An 18,405-nucleotide genomic window follows, 5' to 3' on the forward strand; every position below is an offset into this window, starting at 1 on the left:
GAGTGAAAAGAATGTTCAGAGTGGATTTAAAGCTACAGGACTAGCTCTGTACAATCTAGAGCAAGTTCTTTTCCACCTTAATACCCAGATGCATACACCAACACCCCCAGGAACCTCACATAGTTCCCAGGCCTCCTGGGCCACTGCCACACCCCATAATGTACAACAACTGGAGCTCCAGAGTGAGAAGATCAAGAAATATCTCAAGTGTCATACACAAAGCCCACTCAGTCCAATCAATCAAGCTCTGGAACAGTCAGTCAAGGGATGTCAGATGGCCATGCATAGTGCTACCATTCTGGCAGTAGAAAACAAGGCATTAAAGGCTGCAAATGCTAAACAAAAGAGAAAACATGAGAGACATTGTATGTACATAAGCCAGGGAGAGGGATTGACTGTCCAAGAAGAGGTAGATCACGTACGAAGACACAATGAAGTGGAAAAAGAGGTGGTAGAGCAGTCTGATGAGCAATCACAAAAGTGAGCAGCATCACAGTGCAGTGGATGTGGCATTATAGGACATACTATTTGTACATGTTCCCAGCATACGGGGAATAATTTTTAATGTAATTAGCTGGTTTTACTATTTAGTTGTGGTGATATTCAACTACAAAGATGTTGGATGGTGGAGACCTGTCTCAGTAGGTGATCTGTCTCGCTAGGTGATTGATTACGTTAGGATGAGATGATGATGTAATCAGTTACACCATTTTGTTGAAGAATAACTTCTCCTAATTACCCAGCTAACAGTTGATGGTTAGTTACTTTAGAATAAGTAGCCCACCAAATAAACATACATAACTACATACGTTTCCAGTCCTATTCCAAAGCCAATGGGGTTGCATACCCTTTGTTTTCTTCCTCTTCAACAATTATTTTAACAGGAACATTCCACTCTATAGCTCTAGTTTATCTCCCACCGTCAACTGTTCCAAGACGCTAAACCACACCAACAGACTCTGGTCCCTCCCTCTCTAAAGGAAAAGGGGGGGAAAGGTAAATGATACGCGCGGAGCGGGTGAAATAAATAAACCAGTCTCTGTTTTTCAATTCGTCACTCTCGAGAAAGGTCTCTGCATAATGTCGTCGCACTACAATACAGAGCCACCTCCAACTGCATCTGCGACTCTCAACACCACTGCCGGTCCGCTTCATATTTCTCTCTTCGCAAAGCAAACACCTCTTGCATGCAAGAATTTCCTCCAACATTGCTTAGACGGGTACTACAAAGGCACGGTATTTCACCGCGTCATCCCAGATTTTATAATCCAAGGCGGCGACCCGACAGGAACAGGCGCAGGAGGATCTTCGATTTACGAGGACCCAGAGTTTGAATTCGACCCACGTGATGGAGAGAAAGTGGTTTTCAAAGATGAAATACATAGTCGACTACGGTTTAACCGGCGGGGATTGGTGGGAATGGCAAAGGCAGAGGATGGGACATACGGGAGCCAGTTCTTCGTGACACTGGGGGGTAGTGCGGACAGACAGCTAACTGGTAAATGTACGATGTTTGGGCGAATCGAGGGAGATAGCATCTATAATGTCGTAAGGATTGCGGAAGGGGACCTGGTGGAGGGCACAGAACGGCCTGTATATGCAGTTAAGGTCACCGGCTGTGAAGTGGGGGATTTAGGTCCGTTCAAGGATATTTTGAAGAGGCGGGAGAAAATTGCCGTTGCCGCAACAATCCCTCAAGAGGAAGCGAAGCGGGATGTAACAAAGAAGAGGAGAAAGGGCAAGGGCGCGAAGGTACTATTAAGTTTTGCGGACGATGATGAAGAAGATTCGATAGATGCGACGAAAGAAGCGAAGAAGCCCAAATTCAATACGAGGCTTGTTACGGCTGGTGCCAACGCTATTCTGGAGCAAAATCCCAAACGGGAGGATAAACAGCAACCAGAATCCGCAGAATCCTCTCCTACACGCACGAATCAAGAGGGTAAAGACGCCCAATTTGTTTCAAAACGGCACAGGTCTATATCCCCTTTACAATCATCGCCTATCAACACCAAACCATCCAGGGACCCAAACACCCAACTTCCTCTTCCAGACCCAGAAATGCCATCCCACTCCCCATCTTCCTCCCCCGCTCCTCCCACCAAACAATCAGCATTATCTCGCGCCACTACCGAAATCGATGCGCTCAAAGCATCCATGCCCCGAAATGTCTCTACAGCCGTTGAACCCCCCCGGAAAAAGTCTGCACTGGAGTCCTTGATCCCGGAAACTTCAATCAGAGGCCGCCGGCGCCCGGCTCCCGGGAGTGCACATGGTGCTGGATTGAGCAACGGCACATCATCTCAAGATGCCGATGCGATGAGAATCATCAACGCCTTCAAAGCGCGGCTGGAGCAGGCAGAGTCACTCTCAAACCGTTCCCAACTAACCAAAGACAATCAAGCCAAAAGCAAACCCCGACAGGACAAGGAAAAGGACGAAGAGGAACAAGTGTGCGACCTTCACTTCATCGCACACTGTCAATCGTGTCAAGCGTGGGATCAAAACGGCGCTACTGACGCAACAGCTACAAGGGAAGATGCGGATGACGACAACCCTGTCGACTGGATGACCCACAAGCTGACCTTCGGTAAGGATATGCTGGGCAAAGACCTAAACTGGAAGCGCACGCACGAGGATGCCGATGGGCTCGTAGTAATTGATCCGCGCGAGAAGGAGAAGAAGGTTGTTCAGATGACCAGGGGGAAAGGGAAGGGCCGGGAGAGGGAACGGCAGCGGAAAATGGAGACGGGTCATCGGAGGGAGTGGGATCAGAAGGGGCGGTGAACAAGAGCTATATTTGTTGATATATAGCTCCAGACGGACGGAGATATAAGTAGTGATTCATACCTTTGATGGCTGACCATCTCCCATTGCTGGCCACCTGCATCTTTGGGCCAAATCCCTAACTAACTATACTGTATTATGCATATTATTTTGGTTTCATTTAATATGCCTTTTTTCCACACCACAAACAATGGAACTGGTTTGGTTAATGTATACAAATTCTATTTACCTTCTAAACACTTCACGGAGAACTATTCGCTACTCCCAAAGTAACAATTTAGTCAACCTCCCAGATTTCCAGCGCTCTATCTCCCATTACCACCATTCCTCTTCATTACCAACAAAAGAACGAGGGAAAGGAAGAAAAAGAAAGGCAAATTTTAGATCCAAAACTAATACATACATTGCCCTAGACTTTATTTCTCTGGGTATGTGCGTTCAAACATCCGTTCCCTCTTGGGTCAGCGGTTGCACCGCGTACCAGCTAACCCAGCGCCTTAGCATAGTACACCTGCATACATGCACAGGATATCCACGAGCAGAGAAAGAGACAAGAAAGACAGCCAAAGCTAATGTGAGAAAGGAGTAGCGAGGGTAGAGGAGGGATTCGATAGCAGAGATGAAGCAGAAAACAATAAAAAAAAAAGACAGAAAAGAGGGCGAGGGCACGGGAACGTGTTGAGACTTTCAGCCAAGTTAGAGAGGAAAAATCAGTCCTGAATGAAGGACAGAGCAGATGCTCAATATCAGGAAAAATAATGAAACCAATGTATAAAGATAGAAGAGGGGACAAATCTGAAAGGAAGACTCGTAGGTGCTGCGAAATACTAAATTGAACTACACTAATTTTAAAGTTTGGAAAGCTGCAGAAAGATATCAAAAACTTAAAAATAAAATAAAAAATAGAAAATAGAAAAAATAAAAGCTCAGAATACACTATCCATGGTAATTAGAAGTACTGCCTCCTAAGTAGACCATATCAATCACATCACATAGAACACTCAAGACAAAAGGCAAGTTGCATGATACAAGTATGGGTTGTATTTAATGCAGCACTCAGTAAAGTGCAGTTAAAAGCAAACAAAAAAAAAAAAAAAAGGGGGGGGGGGGGGGGGGGGGAAAAAAAAGGAAAAAAATAAGGGTCCCCCCAAAACAAAAGCCCCCAAAAAAAAAAAAAAAAGGGTTTTAAGGAAAAACCCGAAGGGGGGGAATTTTCCGGTTTTTCTTCAACTTTTTCCTTTTTCAACCTCTTTAAATTCTTCCCGGGGGGAACAGCATCTTATCCACAGGTAGTAGGTAGATTAGCCCCGAGTAAAGAAAAACCAAAAGCGAAAAAACAAAAAAAAAAAAGAAAAAGAAAAAAAAAAAAATACTGCCCAAAGGAAAGAAAAACCTATGACGGGACATTGGAAACAATTAATCTACCTAGAAAAGCATCGGATTGTAGACAGACACGGCAAGCGGTTGAGAGAGGGTGGCTGTACAGGAACTGCTATATGCTAAAGGCTATGTGACATTTAACAGAGTATATAGACCCCACGCCAAAAGTGAGCAGCAAAGAGAAGAGTGGGATTTCCGCGCCAGTTTCTCGAAAGCAGGGGCATAACGGATGGGACACCATTACTTTGTCCCAACAGCATCCGGGAGAGTCAGAGGAGCTGAACCCGGCATGCCGTGTAATGTAACAGCCTTTTGGACAACGTGGGAGTGAAGGCAGTAAAGAAAAGGAAATACAATTAAGAATCGAAGAAAAAGGAAACAATACAAAAACCAAGAAATATAAATGAAAACAAGTGGAAGCGAAGTGAAAAAACTGGGATCCCTATACAAGCTGGACAAAGCTATAATGCAATGCAAAATGGACACGATATGCCGCGAGTTTCAAGCCGGAAAAGAAAAGCATAAAACTCTAGCGGGAATCACTGTCGAGAAATACAGCAAGTCAAAATAAAATAAATAAAATAAAATACGAAAAGAGGGACGGAGGAAGATTTTTATTGCTGTTTTTGTTATTTTTCATCACCATTTTCATCATATCTTCTTCAAGCTGCATGCAATATCACTGCACAACAATTATCACTGCACGCAACAGAGCACACCTCTGACAATTCAAGAACCATAATAAAACGTTGGTTTCCTATTTCCCATTTAGACAAGTATCAAGGAAGTAAGGGAGAAGGGAGAGGATCCAAAGTTCTTTCATGGTTGTTTAGGCTGCTCCAAAATTACTAATCTAATCTTTCCATAATATCATCCTGGTGTAAAACTTTTGTATTTTGAGCGTCTCTCTTTCGATATAGTCATTTCGTCATACGTCGTTGAATCGTAAAGACATACTCTCGTCTGGGTTGGGAGAGGGGGGAAATCGGTTGTAGGTATTATTATGTCTTTTATTCATGAAATGATATACATTTCTCGCCGTTATCTTTGATTTGTTGGTCTATATTTACTCAACAATTATCTCAACATTGGAGCCGGATCGCAGTTCGTCACTTCCTCGAGTCTGATGGCCATTTTGGCGGCGAAAACCGGATCCACGTTCCGGAGCAGGGCCTCTGGGTTGTCTTAGGGGGAGACGTTCCTGGGACAATTGAGTATCGAAACCTAACCCGATAGATCGGTTGCTCCCTATTGGACCAGTTGTGGATGGTTGGGAATCCTGCTGTTCCCAGGAGAACATTCCACGAAGGCGTCTAGGACTACCCGAAGTTGGACCACCGATGCCTGTCCCGAGGGAAAGGCCTCCCAAAGTGTTTGCCAGCAAATTGTCATCACGTTGACCGCCAATTGTAGAACCAGAGAGGGTTGGTGTCAGAATGGGCGTGTTAGATGCACCGCTCGTATTCCCGTCGAAAGGTTGGAAACGAGTTCCATTGGACTGTAGAGCGGCGGGGAAGCTAGCAGAAGAGGGTACAGGAGATGGTGTATATGATCGAAGGTCCGCGAAGGATTTAGCTGCTCGTAGATTCTGGGCATTTCCAAAACCACCAGGAGAGTCAAGAACACTCAGAAAGCCTGAGTGATGCCCACGAAGGGTATTGAAAGGGCCAAGAGCATCGCCTCTTGCCTCACTGAAGTCGATTGTAGCAGCCCGGTTAAGGCCACGTCGGGACGTGTCTGCGGTTTGGATGGTGGCGGGATTCGCTGGACCAGGTGGACTTACGTTGGGGTCTGTTGCTCTGAACACATGAACCTGACGCTGGTCACCAGTCCCTCGCGAGGCATGTCCTAATCCCATATTGTGCGCGAGAGTGTGAACGGTGCGACGTTGCAGAGGCGACAGCTTTGCAGAAAATATGAGAGCTTCTCTGCTCGAATCTTGTTTGAACAGTAGAAGTTGAGAGTAATATTTAAGCGTTTCGGGTTCATTCATGTTAACTTCTATTTGGGTCAGCAGAGAATCGAGAAGACATCGACAAAACAAAATGATAAAAGGAGTATAGGAAGCAAAGGACGTACTTAACTCCGTACCACGTTGCGAGACCGGTGATGGAGAGGTTACTGGAATGTGTGATGTCAAAGACGTTAATGAAGGTTGCGAATTAAGTTGGGAATTAGGCATTGGGCGATGCTGTTCCTCTAGCTGGCCCCTGCGCTCACGCTTTTCGCGCTCAATCCGCTCCCGCTCTTGTAATGGTAGCATTTTCTTATACTCAACCCTAAGTTTCCTTCCCTGAAGCTCGAAATGGTTGAGAACTTCAATGACGGTGGCTGTTTCTTCAGCAGAGGTAAAGTTTGCAAAAGCCAGCCCACGGAAGACTCCGTTGTCGAAATGGTAGTTAAAAGCGTATGGAAGTGGCAGATTCATCTCTGTCATGAGTTGAACTAGCTGTTCTTTTTTCACAGCGAATGGAATGTTCTTGATGACTATAGCGGTCGGAATGAGCTCATCGTCTCCCTCAGGACTCAAATTCTCTGGACGCATTTGATTTGTTTGGAGATGATTAGTAGGTCCCAAGCTGAAGGGACCTGCGAGTCCAGGCTGCTGGTCAAGCCAAGTCTATAAATGCATTTCTGTCAGTGAGAACGAAAGAAGTGCAAACGATGCATTGCCAACTTACAGCTGGGAGGCCAGTCCTTCCACGTGCAGCGGGCTTCAATCTTCCAGTGCTGGTTCCCGTCCCTGGTCCTACACTTAACGTGTTCGCACTTCCAAAACCGCTTGAATTCCAAGTTTGGGAGCCAGAGAGGTCATAGGTATACGAGTTACCATGAAGGGAAGGGTTCATTCGATCCAGACGTACGGAGTCGTACCGTGCCATAGGGTCATCGTACATACCAGCAGACATGGGGCCAAAGACATCAAAATGCCTGGATGATTGGCGGTGGAGTTGTGGGTGAGGATGATGGCGCTGCGAGCCAGGAGATCGAGAAGCGGGATTATCGTGATACATGTCCTGAGACTGAGGGTGATAATTACTCATGGCTGCTGATGGGAACGGAGCGCCCCTTTCGAGTAGGGTTTTTATGGTAGTAGAAATTGGAAGGAGAGGTTGGTTTAAATGGGAAGGGCGTTTCCTTGTGAACGATGTGGTCGGGTAGACACGAGGGCCAAGCACGCAGTTATTTAACCATAGAGACGAAACTGTAAGCAAATATCAAAATAACAGCGACAATAAAAACGAGTATAGTTTCTCTTCTCTTTTGTTCTCCCTCGAACGGCAAAGGGACTTCCTAATATAATCTTTTCCAGGGATATCTGAGTAGTCGTTAACCGTTTACGCTTAAATTGTTGCTACCTTCAGGTCGTGGGATTCTCCTCTTTTCTTCAAATCAGATGAGAAGGTCCAGTAGAGTAGATTTTGAGCAGCTGGCAGATATATCTGATAATTGGAACGTATGGCGAAAGTACAAATCGCAGGGGAATCAGACGGTGTAGACCAGGTCGTCCAGGTCGTGATCATCAGTCGTATGCAGCGTCAAGTCGTTACGAGAGAACGAAAGAAGCGCACGCAGGGGAAGGAAGCGGAAGGACAACCAAGAGCAGATCTTCATATACGAGCTTGAACAGAAGGACGGGGATGACGACGATGATGACAGTGGTGATGATGATGATGATGATGACGACACGAGAGATATGAGACCATGTGGTTTGATGGATCCGCCCTGGTAACAGAAGTCGAGATGCATGCATGCATGCATCAAGTACCAGTGTGGCGTTGTTACCAGTACATGCAGAGGGTACAAACCAGGTCGAAAGAGAGTAATAACAAAATCAGAGAAGAGAGGAGAGAACTAGAGCAGGCAGATGGGAGGGACGGGGTGAGATTGGAAGAGATTGGGAAAGGATTGGAGATTGTTTGAGAAGAGACACAGCAAAAAGTCGAGCTAGCCGGGAACAAGGCGTTTAAGGGCGCGAGCGATTATGTGGTTCAGTTAGGGCAGCCGGGCCGGGGAACACACCCCCCCCCTCCAAAAAAAAAAAGGGAAGGGAAAAAAGAAAACAGAGAGCGAGAGGCACCACAACCACGGTCCACACGTTAGTGGGAAGCCGTTGAGATACAAAAAGGAATCAGAGTTATCACTCGGCCCACGGCAGCAGCGTAATCCCAGAAGGTCAGATAGCGATGGGATGTGGGATTAGGGAACTGGAGGTGAGTAGAGAGGGGGAAGAAGTTCAGCAGAGAGGAAACGAGGTCTAGGAATGAGGTCCAAGGAAACACGAGGGACAGAGCCAGAAGAACTACGAGCCTAACTGGACGAGACCGAAGGGAGTATTTAGAAGAGTGGAGGGGGGGAGACACACACACACACACACACACAAACACACACAGACACAGACACAGACACACACACAGAGAGAGAGGAGAGAAGAGCAGAAGAAATGAGAAGGACGGATGAAGGGATGAGATTAAAGTTGAAGTTGAGGATGAGGGCGAGGTTTATGGTTGAGAAGGAGAGACGAGGATGAGAGGAAGATGAGAAGAAGGTGATGAGAACATGAAAAGGATGAGAGGCGGAGAGGCGAAGGAGGATGGGATGACAGGAGAAGACGAAGAGAAGTTTTTTTGGTGAGAGACCACCAAAATAGAAAAATAAGAGAAAATTAAAGAGTTAACTTAATACTCGATACACACACAAAACGCTGCAAAGTAATGATTCTAACATAGACATCGTGACCGGATTACAGCTCCATTACCCCATATTAATTACCGCCTTAATTCTCTTGACCAGGCCAGCGGATGGCCTGTGGGGATTCTGGGTGGGCGGGTCGCTGGCGGGTCACGCGAAAGTCGCCCGTCACCGCCACACCACCACGCCGCTGCCTGGCCGGTGCCTCTACCGCCAAAACAGCCACCAGCTCGATCATCTATCCCCCTTTTATGGACCCTTGGAAGTCGGCAGCAGCCCGTTAAAGAGTCTGAACCAGTTACTCCAAAATTAGAGGTAGAGCGTAGTTATATGATTTGACGCCCAAGTTCTTAGGCCTAGTTCGCTATCTATCTTCAATGACGCTGCCGTTGCCTCCCTTTAGAGCTAGATGGATAGCGCGCACCTCATATGGTCACGAGTAGTAGTAGTAGTAGTAGTAGTAGAAGAAGAAGAAGAAGAAGAATGATCTTGAGGATTCAGTGTTTTCTGGCTGTTCAACAGATTTTGCTTCTTCCAAGCAACCCCGAAGGGTCTGGGGACCTGGGGACCTGGGGACCTGGGGACCTGGGACTATGGGGCGGCGTTTAGCCATGGCCCCCATTACATTAACCAACGGCTCCACTAATATACCCACATTTTCTTGGTGACTGTGGATTGTAGCGCTCCCCTTGATTGGGAGCCTTGGGACCTCTGCTTTCTTTTCATTCTTCTTCCTCTTGACTTCCGATATTCTTCTGATAGTCTGGTGGATGCGAACGGAGTCCAGATGAATATCCGTTGCTTGGCTACGAAATATCAATTGCCCAATAGTTACTCATTTGCCTGGAAGTAGGGTGAAAGGGTCCGTTACCAAGGGGCCTTGGCAGAGAATTGATGGGAGGTTGAGAGAGCACAGAGTGGAGTTTTTTTAAGCAAACAAATCCCATCTTGGCTGGATATAGCTAACTAGTTGAAATAGCTACTGGATGAGCTGCTGAATTCCTCTGGTTAGTTAAATTATGCTAGTTTATATTAATAAAGGGACACCCTGTGAGTCTCTCTGCATGATCAGGAATAAAAAAAACCTCTCCATGCCTTAAGTCCTTGATAACAAAAAATTCATGGAACAGCGGACAGCCAGGGCCCTGCCACCTGTCGGCCGATTCGGCGCCTGGGCCATCCTTGCGCAATCCCCATTTGGTGCCCGTTCTGAGAGGTTACAGCGAATAAGAAATAATCCATGGATACGGTAAACTTGGCTGCCCAATCAGCTGTCCACGGCCGCGCTGTTTCGCCCCAGTGCTTGGCCACAAAATCCAGTGGTTCAATGTTCCTCAGATCCTAGAAATTGAGAAAAGCCGTGTTCATTCTTCATGTTATGACAACTATCCCTGTCTCTCTGCCTTTTCTTCTTCCAACTTCTTCACCTTCATCGTCGTCCTCGTCCTCTCCCACGACTCGACTCCATCGAATCAACTGACTCAAAACTCTAATACACCCCGTACCTTGATCCTAGTTCGAACACATGATCCGAAATCTTCAGTCAGGCACAAGCAAGATTGCTATCAGCTGACAAAATCCCCTCCAGAGGACCAGAGCGTCCTGGTTGGATGGTCACGGAGCAATCTGAAACGAGTTCGTCGCCTCTCCTCTTCCCCCTTTTTCAATGTCTCATAACACAATATGAGCGGTTATCCAATTCTCCGGTTATCGCTCTGTGCAGGCTTGCCACCGCCTCCGCGCGGTCAGATCTTCTACAACTAACGATCCAACCTCCCAACTATCTGTGGTTGCTGCTAGCTACCTCCTCCTGCGCCGCCTCTGTTGTGTCACTTTGCATGGGTCCTATATCTAAATGAAATATGGAAACCCTCTCTATGAGGACACATGCATAAAAATATTTGTCCACTCCCGGATAGATGTTCCTAGCTATCCTCTTTCTTTCTCTATGGGTTAATAACCCTTGGGGGACGTTTCAATATATATGTCAATGTAGCAATGTCCAAGTTTCAAAAAGCGCGCATTGGAAGGCGAGAATCAAAATATGGAATCTATATCACATTATCCATACTTCCATGTATCACATATCGATCTGTCTCAACATATCGACATATCAAGTAAAAAGGGATCATTATCTAATAAATCTTCAGAACACCTACATGTAAAAGCCTCCAGATCTTCAGGAACGCCATTGGTCGCACTTAATTTGAATACGGTAAGTATGCAGATGAATTTTGAGCTAGAATACTTTGATGGGTTTCCTTACTGAGTACAAGTTCCAGACCTAATCGAGGAACTAATCACCATCCAGTTTTCAGATCAAATCAAGCAATTTGATGTGTGAGAGACGTCCAGCCTCCCGTGGAATGCACGGCCATTAACAGCAGGAAAATGCTATCCCACTCAGGTTCTTGTCCACCGACAACTATTTGAGATGTCTAAAAAGCCAAACCCCGGTCAGCTAATTAACCCAGTCGAATACACCCTGCAACGGAAGCAATTAACCATCATCCCCTGAAGATTTTCAAGGTCAATTTGTGTTCAGTCAGAGCCAGACACAGCAAATCTTAGAGGAAGCCTGAAACTGTGTATAATTGACAACTGGTTTCGAAATTCGTAGTTAAAATGTCACAGATGCCGTTCACGGCAGTATAGATTGCCTTTATATAACCATCAGAATACTCTCCTGTGGTAGAATTAAACTACATGTGCAAAATGATTAACTGCTTCATTCTTCCAGCTGTACCTACACGGTTGATATTATATCCAATTTGCTGTTAATAATATCACTTCCTTTTTCACCAATTTCATTCATTGAGAAATGACATGTGAAAAGTAAGAGAAGGGCATGAGTTGAAGACCTGGGCATGTTTCAATTGGGAAAAAATGGTTGATTGAAAACTATTTAATTAACATGACTGACCATCTAATAATTTTTTTCACTCAATGATTTTGTAAATTTCACCTGATTCCTCCAACTTTAAACCTTAACATCATGATCAATAAAACTGCAATTTAGCTTGCAATTGAAGGTTTAAAATTGCAAAAATTTTTAAATTATAAGTAAACTGCTTTGAAATATAAAATCAATCTGACTACATTAACATGATAGTATAAAGATAAGCAAATTTGCTGTAATGCTAAAATTTTTTATACTAGCTTCTTGTCTTTTACTACTTATTAAATTACCTCACGCAATCAGTCCCTCATATCAACTATAGATAGTATCATAAATGATATCACTTATATCAACAATATTAGAGGATACTTCAGCTATTTGAAGTCATATACATTTATATATTTATTAGTTGTAGCTAGCTTGCTAAGTCTCATAATACAATAAAGTTGATATCAGTTCTTTTAGAAATTATTAGATTCTTGTATTATAAGTCTCTTAATATGAACAAACAATATGAGATAAAATACTTGAAAAAAAACTCTATTTTTTCATAAGCTTATAATCTCAAAATTTGATGATATTGATGATCAATTTACATTCAAATAAAATACTAAATTTAACAAAAGAATATATGCTAAAAAGAAGATAAAACTAAGAATCTGAAATTAGAATCTCAGAAAATAGAACTTTAGAGTTTGCAGATTTGCTATTTGCACTCATTACAATTTATAAAAGTGCTTTTGAAGCATTTGACATAGACAAGATAATTTTAAAGAAATCAGATGAGTTTATTAACACATATGAAGACCTGGTTAATGAAATGTCAGAGAATACAATTGGCTCTAGTGAATAGGTATCAAAAGTTAATGAAGTAACTCTGATGAGATTAGAGATTGCAAAACTTCAGCAAGAAGTTAAAAGAATAATAGCTAGCAGAGAGGTACTTACTGTCAATACTATTAGTAATAAAATAAGTGAAGATTATGATGATGTAGAACAAGCTCTGTTCAGACTTCTCAACAGCATAAGATTACTGAACTGAGGTAATTAATAATCATAACTATCTAGCAATAGTATAGTAATTAACTTCATAATTACTCTGTAAATATGAGAACTACCTAGCAACAGCACTAAGAAAAGAGGCAACTGCACTAAGAAAAGAGCTAACCAGGCTTTAGTGGTTGATTTTATGATTAACCTCTGGTCAAATCCTCACATACAAGGGTCTATCATCTCAATGTAAACTACTATCTCAATATAAAAATTATTTTATCCAGGATATTAAATTAATTTATCAATGAATATAGTAAAATTTATTAAATATAATTTACTTATATAGTAGATAATCTATTTATAACTTTTTCTAATAAATTTGATGACTTTAATATTAATACTCTTATCTCTACAATATTGTTTAAGTTTTATCATAACTTTTTTTCATTTCAAGTATAACTTCTCTAATATCTTTTAATTATCAAGCTTTTGATGAATAACTATTATTTTATATATATTAGATGTGAATATGACCTCTCTCTTATGTATTACTCTTCAGAATACTCATCAGCAGTGTTCACAAATTGCAGTGACTATGATAGTTTTTAAGATCTTATTTTGCAGAAAAGTTACTGTATTAATTATTATAATACTACTATTATAGAGCTTTTATAGCTCAATTTGAATATTTTTAGAGTTTTTAATATTCTTTATAACCTCTAATTTATATTTATATTAATTAAATTAATATATAATTAAAAGAATATATCAGATTAAAAAATTAATAAAAATAAATATAGATAAAATTATAGAAGTTATTTTAAACTTATATAATTTATTATAAATAATAAATAAATTGAATAAAATCTTACCTATTGCTTCTCATCTTTTTTTGATTATATAAACTTTAAATTTTACCTTTTATATAGAGATGATAATATAAAAAAATTTAACTTTTATAAAATTTTTATAATCATATCTTGTTATTTCTTTAACTACCAATAAATAATAATGCTTGAATACTTAAAAAACCTCTATATTTAGAGACTGCAATAGATGACTTATATATGAAATAAAATGGAATAAAATAATATTATTTTTATTATAATAATTTATAAATTTATATATATAGTAGAAGTTAAAGCTATTCAATAGAAGCAGATGATAAGATTCTTTGATATGACTTTTTATAGAGTGATGAAATTGTTGAATTTACCAAAAAATGATTTAATTATTATTACAGTTAGTATCTGATATATTTTTCATGATATTTTTTTTTAATTTCATTGATTCAGTATTTCTATAGCTACCTCATAATAAGAATTTATAAAATAAAAATAATAAAACTGTTTGTTAAAACTACTTCAATAATTGTAATATTTTCTCTATTATTTGAGCTTTTAATATAAATTTATCTTTGAGAATCTTATATCACTATTTACTGATTTTGTTCAATTCTTATTCTAAACTTTATTTTATTAAAGTTATAGATATCACTGAATTAGATCTCAAATTTATTCATTATCTTCTAAAAATAGTTAAATCAATTATGTATAAATAATAACTCATAAATTTGCTTCCTTGCTATGATAATAATTTTCTGCTATAATATATTATATTTAGAATAATATTTGATAAATTTATTAACTCAATATTCTTTAATCTCAGATGAAAGATTAATAAAATCTTTATAACTTTCTGTAAAGATAAATTGAGCAGCATTAAATATTATTAATTGATTGAAAAATAGGTCTATTTTATTTAATATTTTTATATACTAATAGAGTGATTTTTTCTAGTCAGAAAATAGTAATTAGTTTGCAGAAATTCTTTTATTATGAGAAAGATAGTCATAAAATTGATTAATTAAATATGAGTAAAAAATATTGAATTTTTTTATCAATATATTAATATTAGAATTTTTAATATTAACTATGAATTCTAAAGCTTCTGTGATTTTATTCTTTATTAAAATATATAAAGAAGTCATTGCGTTAACTAGTTATTGAATTTTAAAGATGAAATAAAGTATCTAAGAAAATATTTTATATTGAGATAGTGGTTAGTGGTTTACATTGAGGTGGCAGACCCTCATATACAAGAGTCTGACTAGAGGTTGATTATGAAATCAACTACTAGGGCCCGGTTATATAAAGAGAGAAGAGAGTTTTTCTCAAACTTATTTTATAGAAATTATTTTAGTATTTTATTGAGATAGCTTATATAACTGATAATTATACACCTGTTTCACCTGCATCTAGATTGAAGCTATGATAAAGATTTTATGAACTACTTATAGAAGAAAAGTAGAACTTTTATCATAATCAAGACCTTAATTGAATTTAGAGATTAAATGAGAAATATTAAAAAATTTAGTATACTGACTGATTCTATAAATTATTTAATATAAAAGAAAGAGATTCTATAAATTGATAAGTAATTTAAAATTAATAATAATTTTAAAAAGAAGTAATCTGCTTTTGAGAGCAGTATTAGTATGAATATATAGTATTTTTAAACTGAAAAAATATATAACTTTATAATCACATATAATCTTCAATCTTTTCATAGGTAGAGGTTAATTTTATAATACTCTCATATCATCAGTTATTAGTATATATTCTATGAATATTATAAAAGAGAACTTTTTAGAAAGACTAATAGTTTATTAAACTCAATTTTTTAAAAAATTAATTAACTTGATAACTAAGTTAAAAGACTTAAATAGATAATTTATTAAATATTTGATTATTATTTAAACGAATTATTCTCATTTAAAATATAAAATTGAAGATTTTATTCTTTTTGACTATTTATTAATAAATATTAGTACTGAATGAACATTATTTATCGAAAATAGAATGAATTATATTGTAAAAAATAATAATACTTAAAATATTAAAATAGATTTTATGAAACTATGTTGAGATACTCTATTATATCTATCAGTTATTGAACAGAATACTATTAAGATAAATATAAAAAATTTTACTAATAATACTTAAAATTTATTGAAAAAAATATAAATTTAAAAACTAAAGACAAAAGTAAAAATAAAAAGTTTAATAAAAATAGTAATAATAATATAAATAAGATATACTATCATTGTCATAAAATAAAATATCTCAAAATTAACTATTGAATAAAGTATTTAGAAAAATACTTTACAAATTATAAAAAAAAAATAAGAATAAAGATAAAAATAAAAATTTTAATAATATTACTTTAATTTATACTATTATAAAGTAAGTTTTCTCTGTGAAAAAGATAGATTATTTTAGTAATAAGATGATAAATAATATTGGAATTCTAAACTTTATATCCGAACCTCATATTATATTTCTGAAAAATATTAATATAATTATATTTCAAATAACTAATATTATATTGAAGATGATAAATGAATTTATAGTTTCAGTAGCAGTTATAGAAAGAGTGAGCATCTCAAATAAGAAACTAAATATTTAATTAAATGATGTTTATTTTATTCTGAAGCTGAATGTCATGACTTCAGCTAGATGCAGGTGAACTGATGTTCAATTGCCAACTAGATAATGTTAGGCTCAGCGCTGGGGCTAGGTTTATCTCCATCACGTGATCACACCCCACATGTGATCTAGCGGATCAGTCGTGATCCAGTCACGTGATCACGTGGGCTGTTTATAATCTGAGCAGACCCTAACACCTCTTTTTCCAACAACTAACGTACAACAACAGTCAACATTATACAAAAACATCTTAATCAATCCTGATCACATCTCTATAAGCTCTCTTCCATCCCCTCAGGCAGCAAGTCTGATGGTGTGCTGACACAGCATCATCAGCATACTCAGTCTCCCAACATCTCTAAATGCATTCTGAGTCTTGACACACATCTGCTCCTTCATACACTGTTCATTCAAGAGACCTCATCTTCTCATCTCAATCACTCACTGCACATGTGAACTGAATGACATGAAGTCTTCAAGCTTCTCTACACCAGCAGGCAGCTCAAAGAGCAGAAATGTTGCATCAATTCACCTCAATCTACATGATCTGATGACTAGTGATCTTCTAGCTGCCTATGAGGCTGAGGCACAGAAATCTCATGCAGAAGCACTAGCTGCTGCAAATATGCTTGATCAGATTGAAGAAGATCTAGATGTCATGAAGATAAAAGATCTATTAATAGCACTGATTCTTGAAGCTGCTGTGAAGATGTTAGTCAAGAACTGATACAATGAAAGTCTAGAAACAGCTAAGCAGTTCATCACAATCAAGTCTGCTGACTTCACTGATGTAAATGATGCAAGAGCTTCTATCTACACAAAGACAGCTGCAGACAGTATCAATGTAACAAAAACATCAGCAATCATATTGTAGAAACTCATGCTTAGAAATAATTTCAGAGAAGGAAAAACATCATGAATTCTTGTGCATCTGTCTTTAGATCATTTAGCTTGCAAAGCAAGCTCAATTGCTACTCTTAGAAAGCTGAAGACTGAACTCTCAGAGTCTTTGACAGCAGTCATTACAGCAGTTCAAGTCATTCTCACAGACATTGTCATCATTTCTAGAAGCTTGCAAGACATGAAGACTCTGCTAGCTCAAAAGAATATTTTAGCAGTCATTCTCATCAATGCTCAGATAGAGAAGGAAGAACATTGAATCATCTGTCTGATTTCTGAGCTGCTCATAAAGATTAGTGACTATGATGATGAAACTCTGCATCTCTCAGCAGAATTCATGACAGAAGAATTCACACTTCAAATCAGAATCAAGTCTGTTCAGAGTCACTGAGCAAAAATACATCCTGAAAACTCAACAGTCACTTTTATATTATACTTTTCACAAGAGACAGCAGTAAATCTGTCATCAAAAGTGAAACTATATGAATATCAAAGATCAGTGATTAGAAAGACATCTAAGATTAAAATACAATAATACAGTAAATGTTGAGAATTTCATCAAGAGAGATACTGCCTTCACATTTCTTGCTGCAAAAAATGCAGTTCTAAGAATCATGTGAAAGGAAATTCATCCTGTCATAAGAAGAATGAAGCATGTGAATGCCTCAATCACTGTACTAACTGTCTTGAATCACATGCTGCAGATGATTCATCCTGTCTCATCAGATTAGAAATAAAAAATGAGATTGTTCAAAGACACTCAAGAAACTAGCTGAGGGATATCTGCAATGCACAGAGTAAGGCATACTTGATCAAGACAAGTAACAGCAAATGTGATGATCAAGAATCATCAGCAGACCTGAGATTGAATGATTCTACTGAGTGTAGATCTAATCTCACACTGATATCAAACACAGCATCAAGCACAGCATTGAGCACAGCATCAGGCACAGCATTAGACATGATGTTCAATTCAACATCTAATGTAACACTCAACACATCATCTCACACAACAACACCCTTCTTTCAGCTACTTAATGAAGAAGAACTTTAGATCTCTACAATTTCTGCAGATTATGTAAGTCAATGTAGAAAAAGAGAACTCAGCACATAAGATAGCTCTCAATCTAGCATTTGAAAGAAAGACTGATATTCTTCTTATACAGAAACTCTGAATTTACAGAAACTTAAGTCAACACATCTTCAAAAAGCATTCAGCATTCAACTGCTTTGCTTCAATTGAAAAGTGAGACAGAAAGTCACAGG

General features: G+C 38.9%; 3 protein-coding genes across 3 annotated transcripts; 2 read left to right on the top strand and 1 right to left on the bottom strand.

Moving 5' to 3' along the window:
* Nucleotides 1–1,080: 1,080 nt before the first annotated feature.
* PAAG_08458 (peptidyl-prolyl isomerase cwc27) lies at nt 1,081–2,787 on the top strand (the record flags this gene model as incomplete). Its single annotated transcript, XM_002789566.1, has 1 exon — nt 1,081–2,787. One exon carries the CDS (start codon nt 1,081–1,083, stop codon nt 2,785–2,787), a length of 1,707 nt encoding a protein of 568 aa, XP_002789612.1.
* Nucleotides 2,788–5,233: 2,446 nt separating this feature from the next.
* Nucleotides 5,234–7,211, bottom strand: PAAG_08460 (hypothetical protein; the record flags this gene model as incomplete). Its single annotated transcript, XM_002789568.2, has 3 exons — nt 5,234–6,168; nt 6,247–6,787; nt 6,849–7,211. 3 exons carry the CDS (start codon nt 7,209–7,211, stop codon nt 5,234–5,236), a joined length of 1,839 nt encoding a protein of 612 aa, XP_002789614.1.
* A 415-nt stretch (nt 7,212–7,626) lies between these two features.
* PAAG_08461 (hypothetical protein) lies at nt 7,627–10,536 on the top strand (the record flags this gene model as incomplete). The annotated part of the gene is made up of 6 exons (XM_015846517.1): nt 7,627–7,696; nt 7,770–7,877; nt 8,918–9,174; nt 9,839–9,866; nt 9,961–10,059; nt 10,160–10,536. The coding sequence occupies 6 exons, from the start codon at nt 7,627–7,629 to the stop codon at nt 10,534–10,536; spliced, it is 939 nt and encodes a 312-aa protein (XP_015701181.1).
* Between the last annotated feature and the right edge of the window lie 7,869 nt (nt 10,537–18,405).

Source organism: Paracoccidioides lutzii, assembly GCF_000150705.2.
Source record: "Paracoccidioides lutzii Pb01 unplaced genomic scaffold supercont2.35, whole genome shotgun sequence".
NCBI lineage: Eukaryota > Fungi > Ascomycota > Eurotiomycetes > Onygenales > Ajellomycetaceae > Paracoccidioides > Paracoccidioides lutzii.